Genomic DNA, 11,543 nt, shown 5'->3' with positions numbered 1-11,543 from the left:
AAATACGGTAATAAACTTTTGGTAAAATACCGTAAAATACGGTAAAGTACCGCCGTAATTTACCAACATAAATTACCTTACAGCCCTGGGTGACTAGTGTCTGCTCCCTGAAGCTCCTCCACGAATTATCACAGATTTTATGTTGTTTGTTTACACTTTCGACTTCGTAATATTTTTAAAATCATTTTGAAGTTATTAATCAAACTTGATACTTAATGCATGTTGAAATTTTGAATTTTAAGTTGAATTTGTAATGCATGAAAAATTTATTTGCATGGACTTATAAACACTTTGTAACGTCATTTATTAAAAACTATATGATATGATGGATAAATTATGCAATTTTTGTGGACATTCTTTTAATAAAACATCGAATTTGAAGCGTCATCTTCTAAATATTCATCAATTTTCTGAAGGTGAGACTCGGAAATATGAAAAAGCCAAGCATACATGTGCGTATTGTAAAATTCAGCTGAATATTGAAGAAATGAATGAACATTATACCTCCGAACATGACGTCATCATTGAAACTGAAACCCTCAATTTCAACTCGCTTGAAGAATGGATGCAATGGAAAAAACTGATGGAAAATCAAACAAATTGTCGTTTTATTTTGGTATGTGGTAAGACCGATACTGTCGAAAGATACACTTGTCATAGAAATGGTGAATTCATCACAAAAAGCACAGGTAAACGTTTCATGAAGATTCAAGGGTCCAAAAAAACGAACACGTATTGTCCTGCATCTATAAAAGTGAGCTTAGAAAACAAAAACAAAATCGTAGTGAAATTTACTCCAAGTCATATTGGTCATGAAAATGAACTTCGTCATATCTATCACTCTCCTACGAAACAGCAAGAGATAGCAGCTAAGTTATTGGCGAAAATCCCTCCTAAAGCAATCTTAGAAGAAGTGAGAAATTCGTTGATCGTTAGTGATGCAAGTGTGCAACGTATTCATCTACTTACCCAGAAAGATATACATAATATTGCTGCGAAGTACAACATTGGTATTCCTTATAAACAAGATCAGAATCCTGCTGTTAGTGTACATATGAAGATAGAGGAGCTGAAGTCGTCTGAAGATTCTGTTTTATTCTATAAAACCCAGGGTGTCTGTGATGAAAAGCAAACCTTTTTGAAGAAAGAAGACTTCGTCTTGATCATGATGAATGAAGCTCAATCAGAATTATTGAAAAAATTTGGCAGTGATGTAATTGCAATTGATGGTACTCATGGTATGGGCCATGATTTCGAATTGTTTTCAATAATTGTTCTAGATGAGCTACGTCAAGGGTTACTCTGTGCTTTTATGATCACGAATCGCAAAGATGAGAAGATTTTCAAATTTTTTTACAATAATGTGAAATCTAGAGTTGGTAATATCACTCCAAACGTATTCATGAGCGATATGGCTGACGAATTGTATTCTGGATGGTGTAAAGTTATGGGTGAATCAAAATCTCGCTTATACTGCACTTGGCACGTAGATCGCGCATGGCAGCAGAATTTGACAAAAATTAAAAACACTGACAAACGACCAGAAGCTTATAAGTTACTTCGTACGTGCTTAGAAGAACTTGATCAGAATAAATTCAACATTTTAATCGTCAATGTTGCCAATACGTTGAAGGCTGATGATGACTGGCGCGATTATGGTATATATTTTGATACTTACTACGTTCCAAAAGCAGAATATTGGGCTTACTGCTTCCGAAGACATGCAGGTGTAAATACGAACATGCATCTTGAGAGAATTCATAAGTCTATCAAGTATTTATACTTAGATGGAAAAGTCTGTAAGCGTTTGGATAAGTCTCTTCATGCCCTATTACAATATATCAGAGATCGATTGTTTGACAGATTTATAATGCTTGAGAAAGGCAAGCTTACATCAAAGGCCATGGAATTACGAAAACGTCACCGTACAGCTGAAGAAGCAAAGGATAAAATACAAATTACGAGTAATCCAGACGATGCGAACTTTATTGTTACTTCCCAGAAGAACATTTATTATGTGACTGATAATGTAGCGCAATGTGATTGCAAGTTACGTTGTCCAGCTTGCTGTGTGTGTATTCATCGATATAACTGCACGTGTATAGATTCCATGATAAAATTCAATATGTGCAAACATATTCATTTAGTTTGCAATTTCGTTAAAGAAGCTACCGAAGCAAGAGAAGAAAGCCTTCCTTCAACCTCAACCCTGCCCATTGATGCAGCTCCAGCTCCAGTATTTCCAGTAACAGAAATTTTTAGTACTGTTAATGAGGCTCCGGCTCCGGCTCCAGTAACAGAAATTTTGAGAAGACAGATAACTAAGAAAAGAGCACCTACTCGCGAAGAATTAGAAGCAGTATTCAACGACTTATTAAATACAACTGCTACGTCTGATGAGGGTCGAGAAAAAATCATGACTGCCTTAAAACAGTGCTCAAGAAGTTATACTTTACCTTTGCACGATGTTCCTGTGAATGTAATTCCAAAAGTGCTTACTCAATCCTCCGTTAGTGCTCGAAAAAAAATCACTCAACAATTGAGATTCGTTTCTACAAAAAAGAGTAATACGAAACGTAAGCAAAGAGCACAGAAACCTTGCCTTGAAGAAAAAGATGAAATTTTCGAAAAACTAATGTAATGTACTCGTAAACGTATGTTTAGGTTCAGAATTTAGATATGTTTTTACTACTTTGACCATAATTTGTAAGTTGTTGTTCAGTACTGAATTGATTAATTTAGACATATTGATTCGTAATCGTAATGATATTGTTTTCTATCTTTCTTTCAGTATACGTAATATCATTAATAACATTTAAAAAACACAACTTTCATTTATTTGAGACTATTTTGAGACCATAATAGGAACTTGACAGAGGTGCGCCGCGCTAGTGTCGCCTTGTTTATGATTGGCTGATGAAAGGTCCCAGTATAAACATTGGAATGTAATGTTGTGAAAATTGAAGGAAAATTGTTGAAAATTGCTGATAACAACGGGACCTTTCGTTAGTTCCGGTGTTTTTGACTACCATTTCCTAGAGCGCGACAGTTGTCTTGTCAAATCCCTATTTCACTAAGTCGGAAGTGTAAACAAAATGAAAATAACAAACAACAACAACATCGTGTGATAACTGATAATTTCTGTGGAGGAGCTTCAGGGAGCAGACACTAGTCCCTGACTAGGACTCATAATACTACTTCACATGTGTGTTACATCAAATCGCCGCCAGGAGCGCTGTGTGCTTCACACCAGCAAAGTGTTCCCTGGTACATTATGGTCGGGGTACAACAGTCTCCCCTATGTTTTTGAGGGTGTAGATCACGAATCTGACAATATTTTTTTAGTAGGGGTGAATGGTGAGGGAGTGAAGGACTGAAGGGGGTAAAAACGGTGAAAAATTCAAAATTTGACTATAATGATGTGTGATATGTCGAAATGTACCAAGTATGAATAATTCAACTGAAAGTAAGTACTTTTCATCAATTTACTCAATTTTAGTTTTCATAAAGTAATTATAGAGGCATAATTTTATGTTAAAATCCCGTTTTTTGCCCACTCTGTTGCATAAATTGGAATAGAACAAATTTTTGTACGTAGATGCACGGGAAATTTCAGTGGCTGGTAATACTTAAGATAGTGTATTTCAAGATGTTTATCGCCATTTTTGCCCCAAAGTGTCCCGGCGACCTCCACAGTCGATTATAGTGAAAAATCTTGGTGAATTTCGTTAAAATGTTACAAATTTTCTCTTACTGGGACTTTAACGGCTTCCCAACAGAAAATTCTTCATCCCCCACCCTTCACCCCTTCTACACCTTAGAAAACGTACATTTTGACATATCACACATCATTATATTCAAATTTTGAATTTTTCATCGTTTTTACCCCCTTCACCCCCCACCATTTGCCCATACGAAAAAAATATTTGTCAGATTCGTGATCTACACCCTCAAAAACATACATTTAGACATATCACACTTCATTATTGTCAAATTTTGAATTTTTCACCCCCTTCATCCCCCACTATTCACCCCTACGAAAAAAATATTGCCAAATTCGTGATCTACAACCTCGAAAACATACATTTCGACATATCACACTTCATTATTGTCAAATTTTAAATTTTTCACCTTCTTCATCCCCCACTATTCACCCCTACGAAAAAAATATTGCCAAATTCGTGATCTACAACCTCGAAAACATACATTTCGACATATCACACATCAATATCGTCAAATTTTGAAGTTTCCACCCCCCTCATCCCCTCATCCCCAACCCCTACAAAAAAATATTGTCAAATTCGTATTCTGCGACCCCAAAAACATAAGGGAGGATATCACTGTACCATTGTTTTAGGATTCATTGTAAGTTTTTGAATTTCAGGTGTTTTGAGGGTGCTCACAGCCCACTGTGCCACCCACCCACTCCTCCTAAGGGTGCTGGGACCAAACTAATTGCGGGGTTCATACTTACTGGATGAGTATATATTGTAAAAAAAAATTGAGCGAAATCGAAAGACATGACTTTCAAAATCGCCTTTTTTTGGATGAGTTGACATGGAATGACCCTTAATCAAAATTTCAAAAATCCGAGGACAAGGGCATAAGGGCATTTCACCTATTTGAAATTTTCATTTTGCAGCCATTTTGAAAATTTTCACATATCTCTAGTGATCCAATACGAGTTATTTGAGACCACAACCAGCCCCCTACTCCCGTTTTGTCAGGATTTATTGGCCGAAACAGATGGCAACAGAGGTGCTCAATTTTCACTACTTTGGAAATCCCTGAATCGGTTTTGCAATTCGATCTCAAAAAAATGTAATGGTGGTTTCGGGGTCGAGAAATGGTCCCCTTTCGAGGGAATATCGCAGAAATTTTATAGCTTTCCGGTTCCACTCTTTTGCGATTTTGTAACGATAGACCGACTTGGTACCCCCACTCTTCAGTCCCCAACACTGCATTTTTGAGAAAAAAGACAACAATTTCAGTAGGAAAGTCTCAAATTCGAAACACGCCCCACCCTTGAATCTCGAATGTAACAACATCTTTGAACTCAACGCAGCTGAATAATTTATGAAAACTGCCTCGAGTACGGCCAGAAATGATCCGATTTTTAAAAATTTGGAATTTCACCCATCTCTGAACCACCCTCCCCGCAGGGAATTTATCGAATGCCTCTCACTGAATATGCGATTTTCAGCATACCGTACGTCATAACTGATCGAGTTCCATCAACATAAAACGTGTTTTAAAAATCTGTTACTATGATATGTCACCCATAGACCATACTGCACCCTAATCTACAATACGTCTTAGAGTTAGTCAATAGTCATGCATGTGTGAAGGGCACAGATGAATAAATGACAGCCTGTATCGATCAATAGTAACATCAAAATGTTGAAGAAATCTGGTGTTTTTCAGAGCAGCGTCGAATGAAACAAGTGAAGTGATTTGATAATTTATTACTTTCGTGATTCGTGTACGAAAACATTACGAACATCTGCAGATTACTGCGATCATTTCATTTCGCATCGCTGTACTCCGAATCATTTTTCAAGACGAGCATAAAATACAAAGAATTCTATCAGGAGAAATAATAGGGATTCGTTATTTTATCTGACAAATTGGTAGTTTTTTTCTTTTACTGATCGGCAAATGACGTTTTGCTAACTCAATTCGCCATGAATTTATTTTGGATTTTGTTCGCCGGCTTCCAATTTCTCGAACTCACCGAAGAAACCGTCCAATTAAGTAAGTCAAATCGTAAATCTCGTTTTCGAAATAACCACTCAGAATACGATAAAGTTCAACTTACTACGATATTAAATTTTAGAAGCACTACCCCAAGACAGTTATGAAAGTCCAATAGCCTTGATAAGAAACCAGGGCTCAACTCGATTGCAGTTGGCCACACCTGTCGAATATGAAACCGGAAAATACTGGAATAGAGCAATTTACGCTTATAACGATTCTGCCGATGAACACGGTCCTGCAGAAGAATTCAGAACCGCGTGTCCTTTATCAATATATACTTCTCAGGAAAGTGAAAAGCGTATCGAAAGAGAATGGAGGGCAAAAAACCAACCATCAGAATACGGTTCATTGTTTTTTGTAGACGAAGTTGATTGGATGTACGATTTGCATTGCGATGGCTGTTCTATCAAGCCTTCGATACAACGTATTACTAACGAGGAAGGTTCTGTGGAATCTTGTGGTCTATCTGCAGCCGAAATGTGGGGTGTCGGATTTCCGGTAAAATTTCAAAGTTTTCATGCTAACTAACCAACCATGTATTATTAGGATTTCCTCTAACTATATTAATTTTTTTTCAGATAGCTGATAAAAAACAAAAGGTACTTGATCATTAAAATTTTTCTCAAGTAGTAATTTTAGATAAGGAAATCAACGGAGGTCGAAGGCACTCAGCTGCAACACAGCAACAAGAGTTGTAAATTTTGAAAAAAAATAATCTAAAATTTTGGAACTATCATAAAAACCTTGAAAATTAAAAAATGAAGACCAAAATTGAGATTCTGTCGGTCAAAAAACGCACTCTAGGTGTCCGTCTGGAAATCATCTCAATCGTGGATCGAATCTTAAATTAGGCCGAAAATAAGCTACGTACAACTCGATTTTTGGCTGCCTAAATTCATCTTCACACCTTCTATTCGAAGAACAAGCACAGTGAGGCTAAAAAAATTTTTAGACATTTTTTTCAATTTGTCAGGCAAAAAATCCAACAAAAAAAGGGAATTAGGTAAATTGAAAATTTCACGTCTGATTGGTCGTCGTAGTCGCACTCCTTTACTGGAGAGAGCGTATATTTCCATCTATATTAGCCGGTTTCTAGCGTATCTGATCGTTTCTTTCAGGGTCTCACAGGGAGAGTAGGCCGGTGAGTTTGTTGTTAACAGCTCCGATCGTTTCCTCCCTCTTGTCGTTCTTCCTTGGATTTTCCCCTGTACTGCTAGCATGAAAATACCGTTTTCTCATATTTTATGAGCTAAATACTTTAGCTTTCTGTTTTTGGTATCTTCAACTACAACTTTCCACTCCTCTCCTATTCTTGCTAATACTTCCTTGTTGGTAATGACGTACTTCCATGAGATCCGTAGTAGCCTTCAATAGCACCACATCTGGAAAGCGGATACTTTCTTCTCACATTCTTCACTCATGGTCCATGTTTTGCAGGAATACTTCAGAATGGGCCATACGTAGTAGAGCTGAAAATGGTACTTGCTAACAGCAGGTGTAACTACTGTACCCATACTGTAAATTCTTGCTACTTGCCAGTAGCTGGTATCGAGCTGAAAAAATGTCACACCAGTTCACATTGTAACTGGTAGCATGTTGTATGCATAGCTGGTGTACCAGCATTACATCATCATTACCAACAATCACTGTCAGATGTCAATCACACATACGAACAACAGGTATTGAAGCGTAACTCCTCCCACTTACACATCATCAAATTTTGGGGTGCGTGCACAGACTAAGTGGGAAAACGATCGGGTTGTGCTCAAAATACGCTACTACAGTGAGTTCCGCTTAATGTGGGCACGTTGGTCCAAAGCCTGTTCAACTCTATTAAGCGAAAAACTCTAATAACTGATGCAAAAAAAATGCAAAATTCCAAATTTTGTTGAAGTTTTATCACTTTTTGATGTTTTTTAAAGGCGATTTCAATAATTTTCTGTTTTTTAGCTACAGTCAGTCTTTTAATACCCTTTGAACACCTTTATTTACAATTTTTATAAATTTTTACAAAAATTTCACCATCTCTTGCCAATTTTCACTAATTTTAACACGTTTTCAACATTTTTTCATCCAATTTTTGTCAAATTTTGCTGAAATTCATGATTTTCTCCAACTTTTAAAGATTAGTCCACTCTATTAACTGAGTGCAATGCTCATTTTCACTATTATAAGCGATAAAACTTGCATGTAAAATGATGCAAACGTTCAGTTTCAACCCATTTCAACTCTATTAAGCTAATTTCTCTATTAACCGACAACACATTAAGCGGAACTCACTGTATCTGTACCCGAATCAACTCAATACATCCACTAGCGGGTTTAGCCGGTATTTTAACCAGATACTGATAAGCAGGTTGCATAACCATTTTCAGTTCTGATATGTAGCTAAAGAACTAACGTAGCATCGCATAATTCTCTTCCTCAGACCTATACTCATTGTTCAATTTCCCAGCACATTGGCAAGGTTGTTGGAAGCGGTTTTTGCCATTCTAATCTGTGATTTAATTTCTTTATGATCTCTACCATCATTGTTTATCAGCACTCCAAGGCATCTGAATCGGTTTACATTATCAATTTATTGAGTTCCGATGTTGATTTTGACCTCTTTGGCATCTCATTTTGTAAATATCATCACCTTGGTCTCGCCTGCGTTTATTTTCATTCCATATTTTAATCCTATGCTGTTAATTCAGTCGATCATCTTCTACATCTGCGCTTCTGTCCCATCAAGGATTACTTTGTTGTCTGTGTAGCTTATTTTGTTTATTCTCTTCCCATTGATCTTGAATCCAATGTATTTCTTCTGCATAATACTTTGAACAACCTGGGTAAGAGGGGTTATCCTTGCCTCACACCTCTCTTTATACCACATCCGTTCTCCAAGTACTCAGTTCCAATCTTGATGTTTACGCTTTGCTCCCAGTACAGGTTCTTGATTATTTGCAGGTCATTGTCATCAATATTGTATTTTTTCAGGATCTCCAACATCTTCTCATGGTTGACATGATCAAATGCTTTCTCATAATTGATGAAGCAAGCAATGATTTCCCTACTTGCATTAATGATCACTTTCAGCAGGGTGATTGCATCTCTCCTCCCTTTTTTCACTACAAATCCATATTGCGTTTCACTTAGATCTTCACCTATCTTCTTTTCAATTCTGGCATTTATGATGGAGAGTAGTAGCTTCAGTGTGTGGCTCATTAATGCGATGGTTCTCTATATTCAGAGAATTTTTGCGAGTTGTTCTTTCTTGGTATTAGTACAAAATTTACTGCTTTGAAGTCCTTAGTCAGCGTACCTTCATCATATATTTCGTTTATCATTTTCAACAGCTCCTTTTCATACTCTGGTGTTATATGTTTAATCAAGTCTACTGGTATGAGATCTTCCCCAAGCACTAAAAGCAGAACAGCTGCAATACTAGCAGGACACATCGGCAAAAACCAGGACAAAACCAGAATCCGCAGCACTTGCAGAACTGTTGAGACACCCTGATATTTCAGGCTATACCCTCCTGGAGATTTACATTATCCACTCCAGTAGCAAAGGATTGCTGTACACAGTTCACCATCTGAATTCGCCTAATTTACTCCTTCTGGAATTGTGGGAGTATTATGAACTCGATCCCCTCAAGAATAGATACAGTTCTGACTTGGATCAGAAGACAGAGGATGGAGATATGGAATTATTATACCAAGTACGTATGTAGCCGCTAGTTGTATAGGTCAGGTCACTGGTGTTACAAAAAGTTGTCCAATGCGCGCACTACGCGGAGTGGTGGCTGAATTTGCCCACTTTTCCCATCAAAACAAGTTTTTTATTTTAATAGATGATCAAAAAAAAAACTTGGAAAAATTTTTGTTCTAAAAGTTCTGTTGACGAATTATGGACCATGGTGATTCTTCTATTTGGATAGAGATATGATCTTTTAAATTATAGCTCTAACGTAAGCTTCACACTTTGAATAAAAATATTTCCAAGATTTTTTTCTGTTTTTTTTTTTTTTTTTTAACCCTGCATGAAAATGAAAAATACGGAAGAAATAATTTTTTTTACATTTTTTGCAGAATCATTTCGCGTACCAGTTCGTTTCAGATGACGATATGCCAACAAAAAACCTACACCGTACAACTTTTTTTCGCTTCAATTATTTTCCTATACCTAAACACAAATCTATTCTCAGGAGTATGATAAGAGCTGACAACTATATTCGACTGTATAGTAAAGAAGTAAGTAGGGGTTAATTTTAAAAAATCGTTCACACCGTAGTCCTCCTACAAACCTACTTTTTTATACTTCCAGACCAAGAAACCATTGACCATATACTCTGGTAGAAGTCAGAAAACAATACTCAGAAAACCTTATCATTGTGCTCCAGAATTTATTTGCAAACCCGTCCCCTTTGAGATAGATTTCTTTTGGAGAATTATAAAAGACGAGCAAAACAACGCTATTATTTTGGTAACCCAACTCACTCAAGTCTTATGTAACGAGAAAACGTACATATGCCACAAAAACCGTGACGTATTACAATCGTATTGGTGGCATGGCGGCTGTATATACACCTGTTCTGTGGATAAAGATATAATTGAACTACTACAACTGCCTCAAGGTCAGTTGAAGAATACTGGAACATTGGATGTTTCATTCGCCAAAAAAATAGAAACAGAAACAACCGAAAGCCCGCAAAGTTCACCCAAGTCGTCGAATGCCAAATCTCCTGCTAAGGTCACCATGCAAGACTTTATGAGCAAAAAAACTTTCATGCTCGCACTATTGGCTTACGATGCTAGTCTGGCAGAAACGGTGGTTGATCACAATCCACCACAAAGCTCCGGTTTTTTCGACATTTTATCCGGTTCCGGTGGTCATGGTGGAGGTGGAGCATGGTTCGATGGTGGAGGAGGAGGAGATGTGGGAGGACACGCAGGAGGGGACGACGGTGGAGGCGCTGGTGCAAGCGACTGAAAGGTGTTGGATTCAATCAAGCTGAAATATAGCATTCTTTTAATTGAGGAGCTCATTGCAAAAAATAGCCCTTGTCAGTTTGAAAAAAATTGGGGAGGTGCTTTTCTCCACTGCATTGTATAGATGCATCAGTATTGCATCCCTCCAAAAGATTTTCTGAGAATAGGTAACAGGAACGCTACTCGAGTTGATAAAAAATATCATTTTGAACACAGCAGTATACTAATTCATTTGGACTTGATAGTTTTTTTTTTGTCTTGCTTGTTCTTTATTTTCATTATTGACAAGGGCTATTTTTGCAATGAGCTCCTCAATTGCATCATTGATTATTATGCGCATTATGTTTTGTTTCTCGCGAGTATCTCACTCACTCTCACTGCTCGTAATACGAGTAAATGATTATTGATATTCTCGTTTTGTAAATGTTGAACCTCTATATGTAGCTGTAAATAAATACATTATTATGCTCGTTAAATTACATGTATTCCTTCGTCAATCACGCAGTGGACTTCTTTACTACAATACTACACACACACACACACACACACACACACACACACACACACACACACACACACACACACACACACACACACACGCGCACGCACGCACACACACACACACACACACACACACACACACACACACACACACACACACACACACACACACACACACACACACACACACACACACACACACACACACACACACACACACACACACGCGCACGCCCATTGCACAGTCATCGATTCGACTGATCACAAATAGAGACCTGTTGTCAAAATTTGAAACAAGCAGCAAAGGCTATT

The 11,543-nt window shown here is 37.3% G+C and overlaps 3 protein-coding genes across 3 annotated transcripts; all 3 read left to right on the top strand.

Annotated features, from left to right (window-relative positions):
- Positions 1–242: 242 nt before the first annotated feature.
- LOC135848963 (uncharacterized) lies at positions 243–3,063 on the top strand. The gene has a single exon (XM_065369075.1). The coding sequence runs from the start codon at positions 323–325 to the stop codon at positions 2,639–2,641; it is 2,319 nt and encodes a 772-aa protein (XP_065225147.1). The 5' UTR covers positions 243–322; the 3' UTR covers positions 2,642–3,063.
- A 2,496-nt stretch (positions 3,064–5,559) lies between these two features.
- Positions 5,560–6,431, top strand: LOC135848989 (uncharacterized). Its single transcript, XM_065369106.1, has 3 exons — positions 5,560–5,754; positions 5,837–6,255; positions 6,336–6,431. The coding sequence occupies exons 1-3, from the start codon at positions 5,685–5,687 to the stop codon at positions 6,369–6,371; spliced, it is 525 nt and encodes a 174-aa protein (XP_065225178.1). The 5' UTR covers positions 5,560–5,684; the 3' UTR covers positions 6,372–6,431.
- A 1,383-nt stretch (positions 6,432–7,814) lies between these two features.
- On the top strand, positions 7,815–11,285 carry LOC135848587 (uncharacterized). Its single transcript, XM_065368520.1, has 3 exons — positions 7,815–9,460; positions 9,831–9,992; positions 10,066–11,285. The coding sequence occupies exons 1-3, from the start codon at positions 9,443–9,445 to the stop codon at positions 10,729–10,731; spliced, it is 846 nt and encodes a 281-aa protein (XP_065224592.1). The 5' UTR covers positions 7,815–9,442; the 3' UTR covers positions 10,732–11,285.
- The last annotated feature ends 258 nt before the right edge of the window (positions 11,286–11,543 follow it).

This window comes from Planococcus citri, chromosome 5 (genome assembly GCF_950023065.1).
Source record: "Planococcus citri chromosome 5, ihPlaCitr1.1, whole genome shotgun sequence".
Taxonomy (NCBI): domain Eukaryota; kingdom Metazoa; phylum Arthropoda; class Insecta; order Hemiptera; family Pseudococcidae; genus Planococcus; species Planococcus citri.
The sequence above is the reverse complement of the archived record's forward strand: the minus strand, read 5'-3'. Positions and strand labels throughout refer to the sequence as shown.

Excerpts from the sequence above, each read along its gene's own strand:
- LOC135848989 (XM_065369106.1), top strand. The coding sequence starts at position 5,685 with ATGAATTTATTTTGGATTTTGTTCGCCGGCTTCCAATTTCTCGAACTC. Across the intron at positions 5,755-5,836 it reads CGAAGAAACCGTCCAATTAA|AAGCACTACCCCAAGACAGT; the intron begins GTAAGTCAAATC and ends ATTAAATTTTAG. Across the intron at positions 6,256-6,335 it reads TGTGGGGTGTCGGATTTCCG|ATAGCTGATAAAAAACAAAA; the intron begins GTAAAATTTCAA and ends ATTTTTTTTCAG.
- LOC135848587 (XM_065368520.1), top strand. Across the intron at positions 9,993-10,065 it reads TTCGACTGTATAGTAAAGAA|ACCAAGAAACCATTGACCAT; the intron begins GTAAGTAGGGGT and ends TTATACTTCCAG.
- LOC135848963 (XM_065369075.1), top strand. The coding sequence starts at position 323 with ATGATGGATAAATTATGCAATTTTTGTGGACATTCTTTTAATAAAACA.